The sequence below is a fragment of the Phoenix dactylifera genome, chromosome 3, assembly GCF_051530095.1.
Source record: "Phoenix dactylifera cultivar Ajwa chromosome 3, Ajwa_hap1_PhDact_Kaust_v1.1, whole genome shotgun sequence".
Taxonomy (NCBI): domain Eukaryota; kingdom Viridiplantae; phylum Streptophyta; class Magnoliopsida; order Arecales; family Arecaceae; genus Phoenix; species Phoenix dactylifera.
The window spans coordinates 1,190,507-1,214,352 of record NC_143192.1 but is presented as its reverse complement, the minus strand read 5'-3'; the positions used below and the strand labels follow the sequence as shown (position 1 = coordinate 1,214,352).

Sequence of the window (23,846 nt, the reverse complement as noted above, 5' to 3'; positions counted from 1 at the left end):
CTTGTACCAAGGTGGCACTGGGGTGACGTACCCACACGTGAGGCGGTGAACCCAGTGGGGTGAGCCCACGGGTCGGGGAAGGCACGCGAAACCTGCGACCTGTATCGAACATTCCCTAGTGGAAGGGGGGCTCAGTAATGGGGTTGCTACGCGGGTGGGCTGGTCCCTCCCCCTCCCCTCCTATTTTTTTACCAAAAAAAAAAAAAAAGGAGCTTGAGAAATATAGAGAGGACTAAAGGTGGCCATTGTCTATCAAAGTTGCTTATTTCTAAAGTTTATGCAGTTTATTTGGAAGTCTTTTTCATTTAAGACACTTTTTATTTTTTAGTATGACAATTATTTTGAGAAGAATCTAGGGGAAGGCGCAAAACCTGATGTACTTAACAGCTACATAATCGTGTGTAGATAATTAGTATTGAGCTCTTCATTCTGAAATTTGAATGAAGAAGGCCCATTTGGCATTACTATAGGTGGTAGAGCTTTTGTTTGTAGTGCTTTGGTTGGTAAAGCTTTCGCTAGTAGAGCTTTAATAAAAAGCCGTTTTGGTAACTATATTTTTGAAGTGCTGTGGAACTTTAACATCTGTTTGGTAATCATTTGAGAAAGTACTTTTAGTATCATAAAATAATAAAAAATATATTAATAGTGTTGTTGATTATGTAATTATTTGTTCTATCAAAACTATTATTATAAATTATTCTTACTTTATAAATTATTTATTTTAATATTTAAACTAAATAATAAAATAAATAATAAATTTATTAATGATTTTTTAATAGAAATCGTTTCCATCGATTGGGTATACGTTTTATTTTTATGTAATATAATGATTTTTTTTAGTTTTGGTCTAGGTTAATATCATTTTTATTTAGCCTAGTGGCTAGCCAAAAAATTATGTAGGGGTTGCACTCCAAGCCCAGCCAACCCAACAAACTAGAAACGAAGATTCATAATCTCGATACTAGGTACCGTACTGGTATGCTACTGATTTGGTACATTATGGGTTGGTATGGTACAATACGTACCCTATAACGAAACTGTTCTCGAATTATTTTTATTACATTTTATCTCGGTATGCCTCGATACAAGTCGATACACATCTCGGTACGCCTCGATACGTGGTAGTACCAAATTGAATGAGTTTCATACTGGTTTCGACCCAGTACGGTATGGTACGCTTCGAACTAGGCGGTTTAGGGTGTTATGCCAGGGAAAAACCTAAAAAACATATTAAGGGGGGGAATAAGTGTATTGATACATATAAAATATTTTTAAAAATAAAAAATATGGAATCTTTGTGGACAAAAAATACATTTATTCCCCCCCTTATTAAATGGAATTTTTTTGTAGTTGATTACATCCTAATTATTTCCTTGAAACATAGAAGTATTTATCTTTTATGTCATGGTAAGGAAAGAAGAATTTTCTCATTTCGTGTTTTATACAATACAATGATCTCTAAAAGAAAGTATATACAAAATGGAAAGTAGGGAAACTGCTAACTTTGACTCCCTTCTCTTTCTCCTGCTAGTCTGTCTTTTTCCGTCCCTCCCTCCAATCATCCATTTATTATGTTACAAAATGATTCAGATTTTGTTTAACTACTAAAGGATCTTGATTTTATAATAAAGTAATTCTATAAAAGGGGATTGCTTTTTGTAACTAGTGGCTAGAATAGAGAAGAAAGAAGAAAAATGTGAACAGAAAGCATTAATTTAGCAACTGTTATTGTAAACATAGTTTTCCCACAGATGATCCAATGCCAATAGAAAATAAACCATCAAATGGTATTTAACATACAGAAACTGCCAAATAGAATGTTCCAAGTAGAAATATCACATTTTGGCGGGGTAATATTTCACAATGTAATGAACCTTCCTCTTATTTGATGGGATGGTTAAGGAATTATCTATGGTTAAACTCTTCACATCCTATCAATATATATAACCCTTTTGGTATGAATAGTTTATTAATATTGGTGAGTATTTTCTTATTTGGACATCTTGATGGGGGTTTTAAATTTATGTTCTTAATTTCCTGCCATGGGATATTGGCAGGAATCGTTTGAAAGTTAAGCATGGGCTCATGAATGCATACCTTTGATTAATTTTATATAATAGAGAGATAAGCCAGTTTCTCTTTCCATTGTGCAACAAGATTGATTGGACTAGCACACTGTTTTATAGGTTTTATATTTGCTTTTTCAGCCTTATTGATTGCATCTAAGCAGGAAATTTTGATGTATATGTGTGTGTGTGTATAAATGTACTGTATTGGCAGCAATCTCATTTATTTCAATGGTGAGGGAGGATTTGCCTTTTTGATTGAGGGGGAGGATTTATTTATTGGCAAGAAAAGATTTGATTAAGAGGGAGAAAAAGCGGCAGAAATTGGAAACTTTCATTTGATTAGTTGTTCAGAAAAAAAGAAGGCAAAGTCCATCATTGAGTGAAAAATGGGAAATTCATAGAAAATTGCAATCCCCCCACATAATATTTAGCTGTTTATTTTGTCCTGAATTCCTTGTTAAAATTTAAAATTGCAATAAATTACAAGATGTCAGAGGCAATTGACATAGGTGGCCAAGTGTAGTACCCTCTCTCTCTCTCTTTATAGATACGTCCATGCTTGCAATGTGTGTGTGCATGTATACATGTGTGTAGTTATAATGCATGTGCAGATGCAGATGGCTGCTAAAGATTTTGGATTTGACCTAATTTATTTAGAGTCTAAATTCTAAAATGACATGAAAACATTTTTTCTAATGCATCAAACTCACGAAGGCCTCTTGGCACAAAAGTGTCTCTTTTCCTCCTAGATCCCTTGAATTTTCCTAGAAGTTAGAATCCAGATATACTAAGAACATTTTTAGAATTTTTAGAATTCTTTCTTTCTTGCAAAATTGGATTTTCTCTTGTTTGTTTGACAATTAGCATGAGTGCTTCTATTCCCACACACAATCTCTATTCTCTTTGACTCCTTTTCTTATTCTCAAATTCCAGCAGCATTGGAATTCTTTTTTATAGAAGTCTAGCATGTTTTAACTCTTTTTAAGAGAGATATCTAATTAGGGTTATCTTGAAAATGAAAAATTAGAAAATGAAGCCACTTTTATATAATAGTTGTTGTTGTTGTTGTTATTTTTATCATTATGAAAGTCCAGCAATGTTAGAATCCCTTCTTCTATAGAAGTGTAGGGTCCCCACCCTACTCTGCCCAAGTTGCATTAATATGTGGACGAACAAGCCAATGAAGTGGTAAGGTTCTATATAAAGAAAAAAGAGGTCTCCATTAAGTAGAGCATTGATTATTTACATTTAAGCCCATCTGGATAGAAAATTCAAAGAAAAAGTTTGAAAGCTTAGTTTAACTGATGGAGATGTTGACATGAATCCAATGGATTACCTATATCAAAAAATGATATAAGGTTCTTGAAGTTGGCTAATGAGATATATTGTGTCAGTTAGGGTTGTATCTCTTGAACAAACCATTTTATATTAAACTTTGAAAATATTTGTTGTTGAAATCTGACAATCCACGATTTGGATCTTATGGTTCAGATCAAAATGATCTTAAATGATCTAGATCCATCCTTGAATTAGGATTACGTAGGATAAGAATTAGATATGCTTATGCTTCATACAATCCCTTAGGCCATAAGGTCTAAGTCAAGATTTGTCATACCGGTCAATACCGTACCTTACTGGTACCAAATTGATAAGTTGTTCCATACCGTACGGACAGTCAGTATGCTGAGTTGTACCATATCGAACCGTGTACTAACAATGTAATACGATGGTACCGATTTGGGGTCCGGTACTAAGACGGCGAACCTTGGTCTAAGTTTATCATATTGCTGCATATTGAATTATGTTCCAAATTATATAATTTATTGGTCTATATGGCTTTTAGAATTACTCATCTCTAATAAGATTGAGCATATAGATTTGGCGAGCTTGGGAGGGTTTTTGACTTCTAGAAACTAAAGAAACAGAAAATTTGGGGTTTATGGAATTTAGATCAGGAAGCAAAAGGTAATTTCATATTTTATAACCATTTGTTAAACTTCAATTTTCTCCCCTAAAATATCCTACCCAAAAGGATGGTTATTGTTAGTTTGCGTATGGATTACATGATATTTGTGTCATTAGACATGCTACATATGGGTTTACGATGGTGAAGACTGAACTTTGTTACTACATATATGATTTTTTTATTCTTCATCTAATTTATATTTGGCTCATTTATCTCTGTTTCACCTTTCGTTTATATTTTCTCGAAGAAATTGGAAAAGAATCTTAAGATTTGTGATTTGATCTGTGATTAGCAATGATCTAACCTCTTCGATTTATTACTTGATATTGACCACATATATTATGATAAATAAAAGTAGTGTAGTAGAAAAATCATGATATCGCTACCATCTATTATCTAACAAAAATTAAATTTTATACAACATTTAACTTTATATTTTGTTTGACCGTATGCTACACATTTCTTGTTGTTGATCTATTGCAGACATCTTTTATTACATTGTTTTGACGTGTTCTTTATAATTTATTCGTATGCTATGCTATGCCATGGAAATTATGCATCATGTCACCTTGGTGGTTGCTAAAATGTGACATATCTGTATCTTGTGTTTAAAGAAATATTCTTGGCCGTGCAGGTTTGTGTGGCCCCGGGATCTTTGTTATGTGCGTTATTGGCGGCGTAATGATGATGGAAGTTATGGTGAGCATATTAGTTTTTTCCCCTTTGCTATCATTTTTCCCATCATTATCTTAAGGCACGTGATGTGCATTACCATTTTGCAGTTGTTTTATTTCGGTCCAGGGAGCATCCTAACTGTGGTCCACAACCAGGATTCGTGAGAGCCCACATTGAGAGTACAGTTCATCATTTGCTTTTTGGCTTGCTGAGGAATTATCTCACATTATGCTATTATTTTCCAAATACAATTATCATATTTTAATACCCAACAAAAGTTCATCATTTCTTTGTTCTCAGGTGGTGGATTCAACATTTCTCCCCTAAAGTCTCGAAATGGGAGACCTCGAACTCAGGTACAGCATCTTATGCAGATTGATCTGAAGGGATGGGGTGTTGGTTATTTCCCACCATTTCAGCAACATTGTTTGCTTCAGATGTTGAACAACGTTGCTGGTACCAATCTTCTCTATTTGTCGTAGTTTTAATTTGGATATTGCTACATTGTTGGAAATGAATGTTTTGGTATTCTAGAATTCCATTTTTATGTATTTTATGGTTTTAGCACATTCTTACAATGGAAATTAGGATATTCAAGAAAAATATTTTTTTATATAATTCCTTGGATCAAATCTTTCTTTTTTCCTACTTGTCAAATTTTTCTAATGTTTAGAGAAATATTGGTTTTTTGCATCTTGTTGCATTAGCTTACATTATGTAACCAAGGTATGCTTCCCTAGATGGTTTTGAGCCTTTCTGATTAGGTTGAGAGGTTGTGAATTTGAGCATCCTAGTTGACATATGGTGCAAAGCAACGTTGCCCATACCATCCCAAACCTTTGGTTCGGAGTGTATCAAACCGAACTGATAGGGAATTGAGATGATTCACTCTATCAGCTCGGTAAACAGGCTAAACCCTCACCAAAAGCCTAACCGTATCCCTCCCAATCCGAGAACAACCCAGTTTGAGAGAAGCCCCCCCCCCTTCGTGCACGTTCGGTTTGAAACCCTTCAAGACCCCCCCTCCAACCCCTTCGCCTCCTCCGGCCTCTCTCCCCTTTCTCTCATGCAGACCCTTCGAAACCCTCGCCTCTCTCCCACCTCCACTCAACGTCGCCAATGCCCTCCTCCTCCTTCAAGCCTTTCTCCCGCGATTTGTCCTTCCCCAGCATCAGACCTAGGAGACCATCCTTCTCCGACTACAGATTGATCTGTGCCTCCAAGTGAGTCCCTCTCCCCCCTCTCTCTCCATTCCCCTCCTCCTTCTTCCTCTCCCCCTCTCCCTCCTTTGCCTTCTTCCTCTCCGGCCCTCTTCCTCTCCTTACTGTGGTTCCGATACATTGCAGTTCGGTACGGTACGGACTAGTATTGTAACATACCCATGGTCTGCCGTACCGGTCGGTACGGGCTGGTACCGGCCTGTACATACCGGTACCGGACCCTACCGGTATGGTACAGCTATATATTTCGGTAACGAACCGTACCGGCCCATACCGGCCCGTACCGAGTCGTACCGGCCCATACCGGCCCGTACCGAGTCGTACCAGCCCGTACCGAGTCGTACCGGCCCGAACCGGCCAGTACGTACCGGCTCCATTTTTTTGGCTTTTAGCCCCATCGGTACAGTACCGGTTCGGCTCAGTTTAGTTCGGTACCGTACCGGTACCGATGCCCACCGGTACGTCGGTACAGTCGGTACCGCGTACCTTAAACATACTAGTCGCCGGCTAGCATGCTTGTCGATACCGATTCTGCCATGCTTGATGTGAAATTGTTTACATTTGATTGCCTATGGATAGAGTGGAAGGTGGGCCAATTGCTTAGTTTGGTCGCATCATTCTATGGACTAAACTACCCCCGAAAACAAAACAAAGATGAGAGCGAGAAAAAAAAAGAAAATATATATTTCCAAACACTGAGTTGACTTGATTTTGTGAAATGCCTTTCCCTTGCATAATAACCTTGAAAATTTGGGTTACTGCCTAAAAGAGAATTGACAAGAGGTTGAAAACCAATCATGATGCATATTCAAATTGTAATGTTTTACACTTGGGTCAATGAGAGAATAAGGCTTTCTAGTCAAGGTCGTGGTTAAGAACTTCTTAGGAAGCTCAAACGCCACATTCATGTATCGCATTTTCAAAATCAGACAACTTCTATGTTTGAGACTATGGCATATTATATTAAATTTTCGTAATCATTCTTAAAATTTTTAAAAAAGTATTTTGACAATTTGCAAAAGCAAGTTACAATGCTTTTATTAGAGGATGATTTATAATTAACAAATTTTACTACTTATGGTTGGCTTATTGCCTATATTACATGTACTTGTGTTCATATAAAAGTGCTTATGTGTGTCTAAGCATCAGATCCTTTGAATATCCAAGTTCTTTTTCTAATGGAGCCATGTCTAGTTATCATACCAATGTCCATGATTAAATGTGATGTGCGATACTTAGGCTAAATTGAAGAGTCCGGGTAACATAGTTCACCGCTTGGTCCACTTCGTTTCTGTTATGGGTTTATAGAAGATTTATGATGTTCAAATTTTTGAGAGAGGGTTGATTGTTAGTAAGTGGGTTGGCTCTATAATAGATAAAGTATTGTTCAAGGTCTGCAGTTCAATACTAGTTATTTTATCAATACTTGACTGGTACGGTACGGGACCGAGCCATACCATACCAACACTTGGCAAGCAATAGCATATGGCTTCGGTACAAGTAGCACTTTTTGTTTTTTTCTTTTTTTTTTTTGTTTTTGAGGATTATTTGAAGGTTTATGGATGTTTCAAAGGAAAGAAGAAGAAAAAACAGAAGAAAAGGAAAAAAAGGAAGGGAGAAGAAAAGGAAAGAAAGAAACAGAAGAAGAAGAAAAAGGAAAAAATAAAGGAAGGAAGATCTTATGATCCTAAAAGATCCTGATCCTAAGATGTGAACCTGAATGCATAAGGTTATTTTCATCCAGATCACGAGATCCGGATCATGAATTACAAGATTTTAGCAATAAAAGTTCTGATGCCTTTTGGTATATTATCATTTTTTTTTTTTGAATTTAATTTATGTAAACTTGAAAGGTGTTCTTAGTGTTATAGTTTGCATACTTAGTATTTTAGTTTGAGATTGGTTTGGTGATTATACTGATTTAATATCCAGTTTCCTCTTTAAAAAATATTTCATGCATCTATTGATGATTTTCAGAAAATTGAGAAAATTGAGCTTGGTATATTTTTTTATATATTTTAGATTTTAGTTAATTCATGGCATGTAGCTCCTCTCTATGCTCTTTTCAGTTTTTTGCTTCTTCCATTAATAATGGTAGCTTTTTCCTGAACTGTGGAAGCTAATTGTCACCATAAATAGAGCATCTTTTCTTATATATGTTTCATGGCAGTTCAAGTTGCTATTAATGATTTTTGCTATTATTATCGATCATTGATATCATGATTTCATGGATTAGAGCTATCAGTTCACTCATCTACGCAACTCTAGAATGTTAGTCAATGTATAATTTCCCTTTGCTCTTGGATTTTTACTAGTACTATCATTCTTATAGAGTATTTTGAACAATTACCTTTTGTTCCTTTCTTTTGTATTGGCAGTAGCTTTTTGAAATTTTGGATGTTTTAATTGATGTAACTAGTGATACAATAGGAAGATATTTTGTACTAATTTTTTTTCAGGTTGGGAGCTAATGTTTTTTAGAATGCTTTCATCTCTTGTCTCTTCTTTATTCATTAGTGATAATCCTTTTGAGTTTGACTTTAGCACCATATCATCAAAACTGTCTTCTTTCCCAGACAAGTAAGATTTTCTTTCCTTGAACAATTGATAGTGCCAAGAAAGGTCCAACGCAAATATGCTCCTGATGTTCAATCTTTCATTATGATGTCCAGAACATCTAGCTCTATTCCCTCGCAGCAAGGAGTGTGATTAGTAACATTTCCACATTTTCTAGTTATGCCAAAAGGATAAAACTAGGGTGCCTAGGTCCATTTGCACAGCTCAAACTTATTATTTTCCTATACTGATTGTTTTGGACTGCTAAACACCAAATTCAGGTTGCCAAGAAGAAACAGGAAAGAAAGAAAGGAAGGGGAAGAAGAAGGAAAAGGAAACAAGGAAACAAAGGGAGAAGAAAAAGAAAGGAAGGGAGGAAGGAAAGAAGGAAAATTGAAAGAAAAAAGGGTAAGAGGCATGAACCGCTCTAGACCGAGCAAAACCGGGCAGTTCTCGGTTTGGCTCAGTTCGGACCTCTTACCGAGCCAAACCACTGAATCGTCTCGGTAACCGGCTGGTTTGGGTTGGTATGCCCTCAACCGGATGGTTTAGGATAGTGTGTGGCCGACCTTGGGATTGTTGTATCCATTGCGAATGACTACCTAAAGTTTTTTGTTTTGGCAATAGCAGGGAACTAAGGCAAAGCAATCTTTACTTATATTCTTTGTTTACTTAAGCTATAGAAATTGTTGCTGAGATGGCCAAAAGGATTAAGTGGGAATGGTCGATTTGAGGGTTATGAAATTCACAAAGTTGTGTAGGCATCAATGTCAAAGTTGGTAAAGTCGCTAGAAGCTGTCGAATCCTGCTTACACCGTAACAAAAGGACACAGTGCATTACCGAAAAAGTAAAGATGTGTTTCACCTTTTCTTCCAATTTTTCTCTCTTTGAGTATGGCAGCTGTCAAATGATTGTTCCATGATGATTATAACTTCTGAAAAAAAGAATAGAATGCTTCAGCAGTAAATATCTTTCCTTGAGCCTCCCTGTCTTTTTTCCTCTAGAATTCTTATAAACATGCTGCCATACAATAAATTACCCAATGAAATTGGCAGGATCTCATGCTATTAATGCTAGATCACCAAAAAACCACGGCATCCCTACTGCCCGAAACAATTGTTTATGACATTCTTATTTTATTTGTGTCCAAGTACAATCATTTCATTTGCTCTGTTACTGATTGTGTGAGCAGTTTTAGAGGATCTCCTTGCAGTTTATGCTAAAATAACTTGCTGCTGTTGGCCTTTTCATTGATTAAACGTATCTATTGTGCATAAATGGCAGGGCTGCGTGAATGGTTTTCTCAGACAGATGAAAGCCACACGGTTCCAAGGATGTCAGTAATGGTCAATATGACTTCGAATTCTGCTTCTTCTAGAAAGGAACAGAAAACACAGGAGAATTCCATTCAGCCTAATCTGTCACTGGATCAGATGCATTCTAATAGCAGACACTCTGTTATGTTGGATGAAGACTCTGATGAGGATGAGGATTATCAAATTCCAGAGCCTGAACAGGAGGTTGGTCGACTGCTTCCAATGTCATTTATTTCTTGGCAACCTTCTTTTGAGTATGAACATTGCAACATTTGCAGGCATATGCAGTCAAACTTGAAAACGCTATCAGACATGCAGGTCTGTGATGAAATTTGCTTTCTTCTCTCTATAGTGTGATCATTATTGTTGACATTGAGTTATGGCTAACTGTTATATTCCTAACAAACTGTTTTTCTAGATGAGGAGCCTTCTGATCAAATTGATTTGTCTGGCTTTTCTGGCAATTTGCGCCGGGATGACCAGGAGAAAAGTCGTGATTGCTGGAGAATATCTGATGGGAATAACTTCAGAGTTCGTAGTAACCATTTTATATATGACAAAACCAAGGTCTTCTGATTCTTTATGTACTAAATATTTCATTTTTGAAGATTGTAGAGTTGCAATGGTTAATAGTATTGTAGTTCAGGCTGTTTATGGATTCAATATTCTCATGCAGATTCCTGCTGGAAAGCATCTTATGGAGCTTGTAGCAGTTGATTGGTTTAAGGATGTGAAACGAATGGACCATGTGGCAACGCGAAAAGGCTGTGCAGTCCAAGTAAGTTGTATCACTATCAGTGACTCCATGAGCTTTGTATGGTTCAATTGCCTGATTTGTTTGTTTGTTTTTTTGGGACAATGGACAAGAATTCTTGTGATATTTTTTAGCTAAGTGTTTAAGTTGTTTAATGAAACTAATTAGTGGCACATTAAGGTTTTCATTTTGTTTTCCATGAGTTATTTTATTAAAAAAAAAAGTTCAATCAGGTTTTGTTCTAAACGATGATGTTTGTATTAAAAAAGGGAAACCATTATTCTTGAAACACTACCATTATTTTTCGACCTGTTCATTTAGCATGATCTTTTGAAGTCATATGATCTTCTGAAGGTGATATATGTTCTAGAAAATATAAGGTGAATATTAAGTAGATGACTGCTTAGAAGGTATTTCGAATATCTGAATGATGATATATGGTCATCGTTTGCACGACAAGTACATAAACATAAAGCGATGCAGACCTGAATGGATGATGGAAGTGGAGACAGCTATCTATAGTTACTATGGGGAATGTAATGCTAGTCTCATAGCAGTGGCAAATGATTCTGATTTTGTTGTTTTGGTGTTATTTGAAGAACTAGAACATCATGATCCTTTTTTTCTAATGTCTGGTGAACATCAAGAGATGCATCAATTCTTTTCCCTATATCTATTGCATGAGGCAATAATATTTATGTGAAAAGGAGATTATCCTAGACCATCTAACGAGATGCTGGAAGATTTTGAAGGCTGATTGGACTCGCACTTGTCAGATTACATTCTTATGTGCATGACAGTTATTATATCTGGTTTTATTTGTATGTCTTTCACTTTCCAGCATGAAAATCTGTTGCTGGCCCAAGGTAATTACTACTTCGTACACCCCAGAAATTGGGTTTAACTGGAATTTGTTCTGATGATGTAGGTTGCATCAGAGAAAGGACTATTCTCATTGGCAATAAATGTGCAAGTAAGATTTTGCGTGGTTTTCTCCTCTTTAACTGCTCAGTGTTTGTTCCTCTGTGCATATGAATTATCTTATTTATTACTTGAGTTTAGACTTACAGTAACAGTACCTTCTGGTATCCTGTAGTACTACCAAGTTGCCACTATGTTCGAATGCACATTAGACAATAATCTTTCTTAAATTCATGCTGTCAAAATATCTGTGATTTACTAAAGAATGCAGGTAATTTGAAAGTTCCTTACCAGAACAAATTTCAGCAGAACATGTATTTCTATATTTATGCGTAACCATGTCATGCAAGTTTTTTTTAATTATTATTATTTTATTAATAAGAGTCATGTTAGGTTCCAATCCTCTGGGAAAGATTTAATATAACCTTGACAAGGAGTGCATTGAACAAAGAAGTTTAGCCGCATCTCTATCCCATGACAATAAGTCAAAGGCCAACCACACAATTTCTCTATGGATTATATCCCTATGCGGCAATGCTAGTTAGCCTTTTGAGGTTATTCTTATTTTGGAAAAGTGTACCCAACTCTTAGAATTTGCCTTACTGCATTTCAGTCTCTGCATAGTTGAACTAAAACTTTTTCCCCAATACTTCACTGATGCAAACTGCATAGGCACCAAACTGAGTTGCACACAAATCTCAATGCATTTAAACATCTTATTTATTATCATGTATCTAAAACCAGTGAGGTAACTTGCTAATCTTGCAGGTTCCAGGCTCAACTCATTACAGTATGGTCTTTTATTTTGTAACAAAACAGCTGGTACCTGGATCACTATTGCAGCGTTTTGTTGATGGTGACGATGAGTTCCGTAATAGTAGGTTCAAGCTTATTCCTTCTGTTCCTAAGGTCATCATCTCCTCCTTGTTCCTGTAATTCCCTTGTTATATTTTATAAATAAAGTCATAAAAGCCAAGCATGCAATATAAACTCTGCCTTTTCCCATCTGCAGTGTCTTTTCTTCTCTTTTTTGGAAAGAAATGTTTTTAATTTCATGTGATAATATATGTTAACCCCATCGGTAATGGTTGTTGGCATAGCATTGCATTCCTTTACTGACTAGTGCAGCAATGCAGGGCTCTTGGATTGTACGCCAGAGTGTTGGAAGCACCCCTTGTATATTAGGCAAAGCAGTTGATTGCACCTACATTCGTGGACCCAAATACTTGGAAGTAAGAAAATTCTGTTACGATAAGATTCTTACTCTTATGTGGAATTTTGTGTCCAACTGTTTAGCAAATGAATTTCGATTTGAAGCTGCTGGAGATATAAGGCGTCTTATGTTTATTAATATGTGCAGATAGATGTTGATATTGGTTCTTCTACAGTGGCTAATGGAGTTTTAGGGCTTGTGTGTGGTGTGATTACAACACTGGTAGTTGATATGGCATTTCTTGTACAGGTACTTGTTTCTGCCATTATCAGTCTACTTCAAATTATGACATAAATGCCTTTACCCTGTTGGCATTAGGAGAGAAGCAAAGTTTAATTCCTTTTGGTACATTTTTGCGCAAAAGGCTTAGGTTAAGCACTTGCATATAAATTTAAGGGGAAATAATTCATTGATCATACTATGTGGTGATTGTATGAAATATTTTCTAGTTTCTTTGCACTTGGCAAGACATTCATAGAATAATTTGAGTACTGGAGTGTTTTCAAAAGGATGATGCTTTTGAAGTATGGCCCATCCTAGAACCACCCTGCATATGATGGCCTGGCGTGCATTTTAATCTATAGATTCGGGGAATCATATTTAAATTTCACTTCTTATCTTGTAATTTTTGCTTTGAGATAGATGCAATCTCCTATATCAGTCCTTGCCAATTGTCCATCTTCCTTTTACTCTTTTCGTCTACAGCCGCCATGGAGGCTGTTCCCTGTTCACATGAGTATAAACTGCATGAGCAACAAAATAGGATTCCGGCTTGACTGCTGGCCTTCTAGGTCTCATGCCAAAACCCTCATTGTTTCCCACAATTGCGAAGCCATCACCCGGAAACCAATTTAAAGGTTGAGAGCCAGTCATGTTCTCAATGTTTGATGGCTAGCACCTATTTTCACATATATCTATACTGTTCTTGTATTTTGCTTTAACATCAATTGTTTTTCCGTAACAATACTATGCTTGCAGGGAAACACTTTTGACGAGCTTCCAGAACGGCTTATTGGTGCTGTTCGCGTGTCACATGTCGAGCTGTCATCTGCAGTAGTGCCAGTGCTGGAGTCTGGCCCTTCAGCAGAATGAAACCGTCGACAAATATTCAACTTCTGTTATCTTCCCCCCTCCCTCTTTCCATCATTGTCATCAGCAAGGAATGTGCCCCATGTGATTTTGCAGACATTGCAGAGTGCGGCACGACCCCTAAATGATTGATTCCCATACTGCAGCATTCCCGTGATGCCGGTCCTTCCCCACTTGTACAACTAGAGAGAGAGAGAGAGAGAGAGAGGGAGGGTCAATAATTTGCTTTCAGTGGGGGAGGTGATGAGGAATGCATGTTGTATCAACTATGGCTTTGTTGTATTTGCTAATACGCTCGACACTTGGTAATCTCTAGGTCCAAAATTGCAGTGTTGAACATGTATGCAGAAAATAACATTTTCTTTCACATTTTGTGACAGATATGACTTGACAACTCAATGGAGTCTGTATTCACAATTCTTTCTTGCAAAAACATTGATGAGCAAAAGCATTGCTGCCGCGAAGGCCGTGTTTGGTGGTTTTGTCTTCGTTCTTCCTCTTCTTGCCAACTGAGCCGAGTCTGTTTTCATAATTCTTTCTTCTTCTTCTTCTTCTTCTTTCCCATTTGTAGCATTACAAAGTCAATAATCGGCGGCAAGCTCTGGAAGGATGCAAGCGGATTCTCTTGCATGGACCGAGGAGTCTAAAAAGAGACCTCAAGCTGAAGATTATGATGCAGTTTAAAGGTCAAGGTACAGACCGAACAGCAGAGTGCAGACCAAAGTCTTGAGGCGTGGATCGAAATGCCAGAGATGTAGATCATGTTTTAAAGTATAGGCTGAGTGCAGAAGTGCAGAAAAGAATCTCAAGAGTGCAGGTTGAGACTTAGGTACAGACCGCAGCATCACACGTGCAGGCCGAGCGTTACTGTGCAGATCTCATATGCAGGTCGACCTCCAAGGAGCCTTTCAAGGCACAAATTGAGATGGCGGAAGTTATTAGCCTAGGGGCAAGAAATTAGAAGCTACCGCCACTAAGAATGTGGGAAGAGTGTATGAGCACTACCTGGAGTATAGGAGTACTGAAAGGAATTATAATCGTCATGCACAGCGACGGTGGCCTATGCGGCATAAGCTACTGGTGAGAGGACAATAGCCGGAGCTGAAGGATGAGACTGGTCCCGATAGTTAAGGGGGACCACGTAATAAGTATCAGTATCGGAAGGCAATTGAAGAAAAGGACTTCTTGGCACAAAAGAAAATGAGAATCTCGAATTTTCCTTTTATCTAAATAATAGCTTAATCCTTATGAAGCTTGCACCTTCATTTCTTTAAATTTTGGCAAAATCTCTATCTACCGTCATTCCACTTTTTAGCAATAGCATCTTGACGGTGAAAGTCCTCACATCATTCTATAATCATCAATTAAACCTCTAGCCTTCCGGTGACTAACCTGTGGGGCTTCAAATGTTTCACATTTTGGGCTCGATTTGTTTTTCAGTAAACAATTTTGGGCTAAATTTCAGAACAGTGGTACGTGGTCGCTGAGCCTAATTGTTGTTGTAAAACTAGATCCTTTATTAGGGCCAGAAAGGGCTCATGGGCCTGGAAGCTACTTAACCGGCCATATTTCCAGCACGCCCCACCATTCGAAAGAGAGGCGTCGGTTAGCTTCCAATAACCGCAACCGACCATTGCTCTCTCTCTCTCTCTCTCTCTCTCTCTCTCTCAACAAGTCATTCCATTTTCAGATTGGATTCAGCCTTCTAAGGGTAAGCCTTCGCATAACCACAAGCATAAGACAGATGGAAGTTTTTTCTTCCTCCAAAGCCAGAGATGGTGAGCAATCCTGCATTTCTTCTTCTTCTTCAACTAAGCAGTGTCTGAAATCCCTTTTCCAAGAAAATAGTGTTTGAAATATCTTCTGAATCTTCTACCAAAAAAAAAAAAAAATCTTCTGAATGATATTCCGATTCCTCTTGTTAAAGTATTTTTCTCTTGGTTACAAAATATTTATATTTTAATTTTCGAAGATGATTGTTCTATAATCGGTTGCATGATGGGTTCTGCCAGAAGAGTTGGAACTCGAGGATGTTTGGTCGGATCTGCATGCTTTAAGGAAGTTATATGTTCTCCTCCAGAAGAGTAGCGCAGAGATTCCGCATGGGGAAAACCAGGATGGTGTAAGTATCTGAGCCTCTGATTCCATGTGTCTCTATTTAATATGCGTAAAGCTATTTAATTTATGTCCCCTTCTTTATTTTGGTGACGGATTTTATGGCAGATGATAGATTGTGTCACTCAATTTACTACACATATTAGTAGTGTACCTGTAGCAAGCGTGATACAAAAAGATTATGTTCTTTTCTAGTTGTAAATTGCAATCCATGCATGTAATCCACCAAAAAGATTTGTATCAAATAAAAAAGAAATTACACCAAAATTACATGTTATATCTTTACTTACATAGTTGCAAAGCCCAATGCATGATGGTTTTAATTTTTTCTAAAATAACTGTTAATTAATAATAATAAAAAAAAAGGCATCTTTGCCTCTATCTATATCTCTTGATCTCTCCTTTTCGAGAAAAAATCCCTGCACTTGCATTCCACGTACATGCTGGGTTAGTAACTCAAATAATGCATATATAACATTCAATGGACAAATAGTAAATGGCTTGAATTAGTCAAGTAGAGACTAAACTTCTACATACTTTGCTGTCAAATAGTCTAGCTTTGTTGTTTTAGGGGCCTTCAACTTGGTGCTATTATTTTTCACTGAGTAACAGGATGTTATTTGATCTAATTAAACGGTAAGGCTACGCATCTCTCCCCTCAAAAACCTTATATAGCTTCTTCCTCTCCAAATTGGCATTACTTTACCAGTAGGAGAAAGTGTTTTAACTGACCTGCCACCTTGTATGCTGATTTAAATGGATCGGATATCAAATTAGACTGATGGGATGCTGGTGGGAAAACTAGAATATAGGAAATAATTGCACCGTTTACCTGTTAACTAACGACCAGAAAAAAAAGTACTGCATGCCAATAAAAGTAACAGATACCAGTGATTATAAATTTTGGTTTACCTATTGCTTGGTAAATTGCTGATAATTCTTACATTCTCGTCCATCAAACTATGCACTTATGGTGCAACATATTAGCAGATACATGCACCATGACAAAACATACCTACAAAAATAATAAAGAGAACACTAGTACTGGTGCATCCCTTCAAATCTAGATGAGAAATACTTAGACCTCAAATTATGACTATTATTATTATTACTACTATTATTATTTTTAAAGAAGAGGGGCAAAGGAGCCCACCCAGATTTTATTACGGGAATGAGATCATTTATATGAGGAGGATGAAATAGAGAATATATAATTTAGTTTTTCTTAAATTTTTGCATATATTCCCTTGCCAGTATAGTTTATTATACAAGTATCTTCCAAAAAATTTTATTTACATGTAGACCGTCAACTCGTTTCGATTTTGTAAATGCCCCTCCCGTTAGATTTTTGGCTTATGGTACCGAAGATTACCTATTTTGAGTTTCATTTGACCCTGTTACCTTTTTATGTTAACTTTCTTGAAAATTTAAAATTCAGTTTGTACTAAAAAAAAAATATATTTTAGATAATTTTTGTAAAGCATATTAATTCAGAAAATAATAAAGTCATTTTATATTTAGAATAGTAGTTTACTAACACAGTCAAATCTAATAAAGGATATCCACACAAAAACAAAATAATTTGTGGGGGTATAAATGTAAATAATAATTTGTTAGGATAAGCACATAAAAATCGATATCGCAAGGGTATACATGTAAAAAAATTAATACTTTTTTATATACATTATGTGCTAAAAGAAGATCAAAGCATGGTGAAAAAGTATGATATCATGCATCCCAATCAACTACCATCGCTATAATTATATAAAGCCAAATCTATGAAGATGTTGAATTGGATAAAGTTTAACTATCTATCTCCCACACTTGGTGTTTTTTTTTCTGAAGATATTTAACATAAATAAATCCTAGAGAAGAAACAGATACACTGGATCACCAAGTATGTTGCGCAGAGTGCAAAGATTTTGTTGATGGCACTGTGCTAACCTCATACTGGTCTCCCTTTATCTTTCAGTTGGATGAGAAATGTAGACTTTTGCTGAAAAACTTGCTTGATGATGCTACTCAAAGGGCTCTCCAGTCTCAAGCTAAGGTAATTTCATGGACTTAAAACCCTTCACATTCTTTCATTTATGTGCGCTTTTTTTTTTCGTGTTTTCGGTTTTAATGAGGAGACTTCTCCCTCTTACGTGCATGCATTTTGGCAGATTGTGTCCTGCACGCCCGACCCCACCGCGTCCAACGCGAAATCCCATGAGGCGACCAAATCAAGCCCCGCACGTGACAGTATAAGAAAAGTGTCCCAATGTGCAGATAATCTTCGAAAATGCCACCATGCCGAAAAGAGCGAAGCCCACGGGCCAATTGTTGAAGCTACGCCCAGCCCACAAAGCCCACAACTTGGAATCCCTCCAGGGGCGGAAGCGCAAACAGAGTCGAAGGCATGCCCAAATTGCCATCTCAAGCGGCTCGAGTCGGAAAGATCGATGGCAGGCCCAGATGGGAGAGCCCGCCAACACCGTCAGATTCATCGCGAGCCTGATCGAGTTAGCATCGACCGTTCGTCAAAAGCTGCGAAGAACAGCAACCGTGTATCCGCGGAACACGGGATGAGAGGTACGCCGGAACCCGACTCACGAGAAAAGCCACGTCAGAGTCAGAGCCCACCGAGTCGGGCCCGCTTGGCTGACATCCCAACTCGGAGAACCATGAGCCAGAAGCGGAGCCGGGTTGAGACCAGCGATCGCCGTTCCGACGCCGAATCGACTCGGATGAAGGGAAGCCAACACGAGTCAACTCGTCGTACGGTGAGTCCAAAGGACGGACGGCCAACAAAGACCTGCCTGTCAGATCGAACGGCTCGGATTCACCAAGTGGAGAAGAGGAAAGGAGCGAGTCCCACCCTAAAGATGGATCCAGTAATTAGACAACTCGGCGGGCGCACTCTCGCTAGAGCTGAGGAGGCACCGAGTCGTCGCAGAAGTCCGAGTCGGAAAGAGCACGTAAACCGGGTCCCACCGGACCGGGAGCTTAGCACGCGTTCAGTGCGCCACGTGGGAGGATACCAGGTGGGCCCACATAGAAGAATGCTTCCACCGCCAATACCGAGGAGGGAATCTATAGTGTACTCGTCGCTGAGCGACACAATGACAACTCAGTCCGACTCGTCAGCGAGCGAGGTATCGCTTGCTAGGAGAGCGGGCCCACCTACTGCCTTCCCCGCCAAGGCCCAGATCGTGCCACGTCGGATGCCGAGTCGACACGCGCCTGTGCCGAGTCGAGATCGGAGCCCATCCAAGCGGGTTCCAGAGCCGCGTCGGAGGCTGAGTCATCACCGAGCGATGCGCCCATCTCGTGTATCAGCGGGTCCCGCCAAACCGGACCGCGGTTGGAAGCCGGAGAAGCAAGATGGACGGCTGAGAAGATTCAAGGACAAGCTGGCGATCATCTTCCATCACCACCACCATCATCACCATCACCACCACCTAGGACATGTGGACGGTGGCGATGATACTAAAAAAGGTGGGGCCCGTCATCACAGGTCACCGTGGAAGCATCTTGGGAGGATTCTCCACCAGAGGAGCGAAGAGGGGCAGGGGAAGTTGTTGACGGAGGTGCACGCGGAACGAGCGGCGGACAGGGCGCCAGCACGGCATCAGCACGGATACTTTCGCGAGTTTCTGGAAGCGCTGGTGCGGCACGTGTGGAGGTCGAGGAAGAAGAAGGCGGTCCGGGCCGACCGGGGCCGGTTGGGGAGGTCGGCCAGCCGGGTTCGGGTGAAGAAGCTGCACTGGTGGCAGCGGTTTAGGAGGCGTGGTGGGGTCAAACTGACCAATGGTAAGAAGCCACGTCTCAGGCTGCGCTTTAGCAAGACAAATCCTCGAACCTCAAAGAGGCCAGCGGCCGTGTAATTTCCTCTATCAAAAATATATATAACAAAGTAAACTTCGATGAATTCATCAAATGGTGGTGCGTGAAATGTATATGATTTCTGTCATGTTTTTACCATATTTCTAAGACACTGGAAACTTTGGCGATGCGTGAAAAAACATGACACGCATCCCACGTCCGATTGCAGATGCAACAAGAGTTGGATAAAAAACCAGCGAAGCATACCTTTGCCTTCAAGAAGACCTTTTTGTTCTTCTTCTCAAACATACAGGCTTTTGAATTCCCACACTATCAATCTTTTGTGGCTTATAAAGGAATGCTTCTTTAACTCATCCTCATCAAGCAACGATGCAACTGATGAACTTATTAAGCCTTGCTAAGAAAACACAAGCAAAGATACAAAAAGCTGTTAGGAAAAACCCCTTCACTAGATGAAAACTTTTCTATCTTTGTGTGAGTAGAATGAGAATATCACAATAATTAATCAATGTAAGAACTACCAAAAAATCAAACCACAAGAAAGCGACAAGAATTTTTAAGGTGGACAACCCTCTAATATGAGGAGAAAAAACCACCGGACCTAAGTCCACCACAAACCTCCACTATCAACAATAATAGGCTTATAAAGTATCTTCTCTAGGCTAAGCTAGAGGATCACATACATCAAGGATCTCTTCCTTGGATCACAAACAAAGAGTTTATATGAAAAAGAGTTTAGGCTCCAATAATAAAATGAAAACAATCTCACCGAGTGTAGGTTTGCACAAGGTTCTTCTTCCTCTTGAGATGCTTTAAATAAGATCTTTACTTCCTTCTTGAGATGGATTCCACAGGCACTTCTTCCAAGACAGTTATCCTCTTTTTTTTTCTCATCTACCCTCTAATAGAATAATAAACCCTAACCCCTCTTTTCCCTCTTTTTGTTTCCTTTTTTCTCTCTCTTTTTTTTCTTTATTCAAATTGATGGGTCCCACCTCACATAAGATGGGACTCGGCCAATAATTCTCCCCCTCCCACCTTATGTGAGAGGCTCCACCAAGCTTACCTTAAGCATACAAATATCATACTTCTTCTTAGGCAAAATTTTAGTCATCATATCCGACCCATTCTCATCGGTATGGATTTTCTCTAGATGCAAAAACTTTTCTTCCAACACATTCCGAATCCAATGATACCTCACATCAATATGCTTCGACCTTGAATGAAAGCTAGGATTCTTGCTAATATGAATGGCACTCTGATTATCACAATAGAGAGTATAGTTTTCTTATTTCAAGCTCAATTCTTGGAGGAATCTTTTCATCCACAATATTTCCTTACATGCCTCTGTCACCGCAATATATTCGGCCTCTGTAGTGGACAAAGCAACACATTTCTATAATTTGGACTGCCATGAAACAGCTCCCCCTGCAAAAGTCATCATGTATCCCGATGTAGACTTTCGAGTATCAATATCACCAGCCATATCTGTATCTGTGAATCCTTCTAGCATAGTTTTTCCATTTCCAAAGTATAAGCAAGCTTTGGAAGTACCTCTAAGGTATCTAAGTATCCATTTGACTGCATCGCAATGTTTTTTACCAGGATTCGAGAGAAATCTGCTCACAACACCAACTGCATAGGCTATATCTGGTCTTGTACACACCATGGCATACATCAAACTTCCTACTGCTGAAGCATAGGAAATCTTTTGCATCTCCTCTTTCTCCCTTTCGCTTGAAGGAGGACATTGCTTGTTTGTGAGTTTGAAATGATTTGCAAGTGGAGAGGAAATCGATTTAGCTTTTTCTATATTAAACCGCTCAAGCATCCTTTCAATATACCTTTCTTGTGATAGCCAAAGCTTCTTGATCTTCCTATCACGAGAAATTCTCATGCCAAGCATTTGCTTTACGGGCCCCATATCTTTCATGGCAAAAGACTTGCTTAAGTCTTTCTTCAACCTATCAATTTTGTTAGTATCACGGCCAATAATCAACATATCATCTACACAAAGCAATAAAATGATAAAATCACCATCACTAAATCTTTGCACATAGACGCAATGATCGGATTTTGTCCTCTTGTAGCCGTGGCCTATCATGAAAGAATCGAACTTTTTATACCATTGCCTTGGTGCTTGTTTAAGCTCATATAAGCTTTTCTTCAACTTGCAAACAAGATGTTCTTTGCCCTTAGTTTTAAACCCCTCAGGTTGCTCCATATAAATTTCTTCCTCTAGGTCTCCATGCAAGAAGGTTGTCTTCACATCAAGTTGTTCAATCTCAAGATCCATACTAGCTGCCAAACCCAATATAATCCGAAGAGATGACATTTTCACAACCGGAGCAAAAATTTCATCAAAATCTATACCTTTCTTCTGACCAAAGCCCTTCACAACTAATCTTGCTTTGTACTTAGGTTTTAAGCCGCTCTCATCCTCCTTTAATCTGTATACCCATTTGTTCTTGAGTGGTCTCTTACCCTTAGGAAGCTTTACCAAATCAAAAGTATGATTTTCATATAAGGATTTCATTTCCTCTTGCATAGCTTGAAACCATTTATCCTTGTCCTTATGATTCTGCACTTCTTGGATGCATTCTGGCTCTCCCTCATCTGTAAGAAAAACATACTCTGAAGCAGGATATCTAGATGATGCTCTGTGCTGTCTAGTAGACCTTCTGACCTCTGGTTCTGTCATTTCAGACTGACTTGATAGCTCACCATGTTCTGAAGCTTCATTATGACCATTATCACCTGTAGAACCCTCACTAGCGCTCACTGTCATCCTGCACATCTCCCATATCATCATCATATACCATAGGTGGAGGAACTGGATCAAGATTAATTGAAGAACTGTTCAAATACTTCGGCTTCTCTTGCTTTCCAAAGTTGATCTTCAAAGAAGACAACATCTCTACTCCTGATCACCTTTTTGTCTTTTGGATCCCACCACCTGTATCCAAATTCTTCATGGCCATAACCTAAGAAAATACATTCTTTAGACTTTCCATCAAGCTTAGACCTTTTATATTTTGTAATGTGAACAAATGTCTTGCATCCAAACACCTTCAAATGACTGTAAGATACATCTTTTCCTATCCAAACTCTTTCTGGCACATCACCATCCAAAGGAGCCGATGGAGAAAGGTTGATCAAATTCACTGCAGTCCTCATAGCTTCACCCCAAAATGATTTTGGCAATTTTGCATTAGAGAGCATACATCTGATTCTCTCTACAATTGTTCTATTCATTCTCTCTGCAACTCCATTTTCTTGCGGTGTTTTAGGAATTGTCTTTTGAAGCTTAATGCCATAATCTTTGCAATATTTTTCAAATAGCCCTCTGTACTCACCTTCATTATCTGCCCTGATACACTTTAGCTTCTTGCCTGTCTCTTTTTCAACCATGACATGAAAGTGTTTAAATATATCCAAGACTTGATCCTTGGATTTCAAAGCAAAAACCCATACCTTTCTAGAATGATCATCAATAAAGGTAACAAAATAAAGTGCACCACCAAGAGTTCTACTATCCATCATGTATATATCACTATGTATCAAGTCTAGAATGTTAATTTTTCTAGATATAGGTGTTCTATGAAATGCAACTCTATGTTGTTTTCCGGCTAAACAATCAACACAAGTTTTCAAAGACACACCTTTGGTATTTGGTAGCAACTCCTTCTTGGCTAGAATTTGAAGTCCTTTCTCACTCATATGACCAAGCCTTTTGTGCCAAAGTTTTGTAGAGAAATCATCATCAATTGTATTCACATCTCCTTTCTTTAGCTTTACTTGCATCATGCAGAGAGTATTATTTTTTTTTCCTCTTGCTACCAACAAAGAGCTTTTCGTGAGCTTCCATTTTTCTTTACCAAAATGATTGCTATAACCTTCATCATCAAGCTTGCCGGTGGAGATTAAATTGAGGCGGATATCCGAAACATGTCTAACATCTTTGAGTAGCAACTTGCACCCTGTATTGGTCTCTAAACATACACTCCCCATGCCAACAATTTTGGATAAACCATCATTTTCCATCCTAACACAACCAAAATCACCGGAAGTATAGGATGTGAAAAAACCACCATGTGGAGTGATATGAAAAAAAGCACCGGAA

The 23,846-nt window shown here is 38.5% G+C and overlaps 2 protein-coding genes and 1 long non-coding RNA gene across 4 annotated transcripts in view; 2 read left to right on the top strand and 1 right to left on the bottom strand.

The window, feature by feature from the left end:
* Window positions 1-14,197, top strand: part of LOC103724215 (protein ENHANCED DISEASE RESISTANCE 2-like) — a 48,421-nt gene extending 34,224 nt beyond the window's left edge. For both annotated transcript variants that reach the window (XM_088717362.2, XM_088717361.2), the window contains 12 exons: window positions 4,670-4,734; window positions 4,818-4,889; window positions 5,011-5,166; window positions 9,772-10,007; window positions 10,082-10,121; window positions 10,222-10,370; window positions 10,480-10,581; window positions 11,486-11,530; window positions 12,247-12,387; window positions 12,615-12,710; window positions 12,839-12,940; window positions 13,670-14,197. In XM_088717362.2, coding sequence (XP_088573488.2) covers window positions 4,670-4,734; window positions 4,818-4,889; window positions 5,011-5,166; window positions 9,772-10,007; window positions 10,082-10,121; window positions 10,222-10,370; window positions 10,480-10,581; window positions 11,486-11,530; window positions 12,247-12,387; window positions 12,615-12,710; window positions 12,839-12,940; window positions 13,670-13,783 — 1,318 coding nt within the window. In that variant the 3' untranslated portion in view covers window positions 13,784-14,197. The remainder of the gene's footprint in view (window positions 1-4,669; window positions 4,735-4,817; window positions 4,890-5,010; window positions 5,167-9,771; window positions 10,008-10,081; window positions 10,122-10,221; window positions 10,371-10,479; window positions 10,582-11,485; window positions 11,531-12,246; window positions 12,388-12,614; window positions 12,711-12,838; window positions 12,941-13,669) is intronic.
* Window positions 14,198-15,422: 1,225 nt separating this feature from the next.
* Window positions 15,423-19,910, top strand: LOC103724217 (uncharacterized). Its single transcript, XM_088717363.2, has 4 exons — window positions 15,423-15,558; window positions 15,793-15,902; window positions 17,868-17,945; window positions 18,061-19,910. Exons 1-4 carry the CDS (start codon window positions 15,525-15,527, stop codon window positions 19,762-19,764), a joined length of 1,926 nt encoding a protein of 641 aa, XP_088573489.2. The 5' UTR covers window positions 15,423-15,524; the 3' UTR covers window positions 19,765-19,910.
* LOC148714186 (uncharacterized) lies at window positions 19,736-20,122 on the bottom strand. The gene is made up of 2 exons (XR_015975996.1): window positions 19,970-20,122; window positions 19,736-19,770 (listed from the first exon to the last, which is right to left on the bottom strand). It is a non-coding gene; the product is annotated as an uncharacterized LOC148714186 (long non-coding RNA).
* Window positions 20,123-23,846: the final 3,724 nt, after the last annotated feature.

What these genes read in the sequence shown, in the direction of transcription:
- LOC103724217 (XM_088717363.2), top strand. Translation starts at nt 15,525, where the DNA reads ATGGAAGTTTTTTCTTCCTCCAAAGCCAGAGATG. An exon ending in ATGGGGAAAACCAGGATGGT is followed by an intron (nt 15,903 to 17,867) that starts GTAAGTATCTGA and finishes TTTATCTTTCAG; the next exon opens with TTGGATGAGAAATGTAGACT. An exon ending in CTCTCCAGTCTCAAGCTAAG is followed by an intron (nt 17,946 to 18,060) that starts GTAATTTCATGG and finishes GCATTTTGGCAG; the next exon opens with ATTGTGTCCTGCACGCCCGA.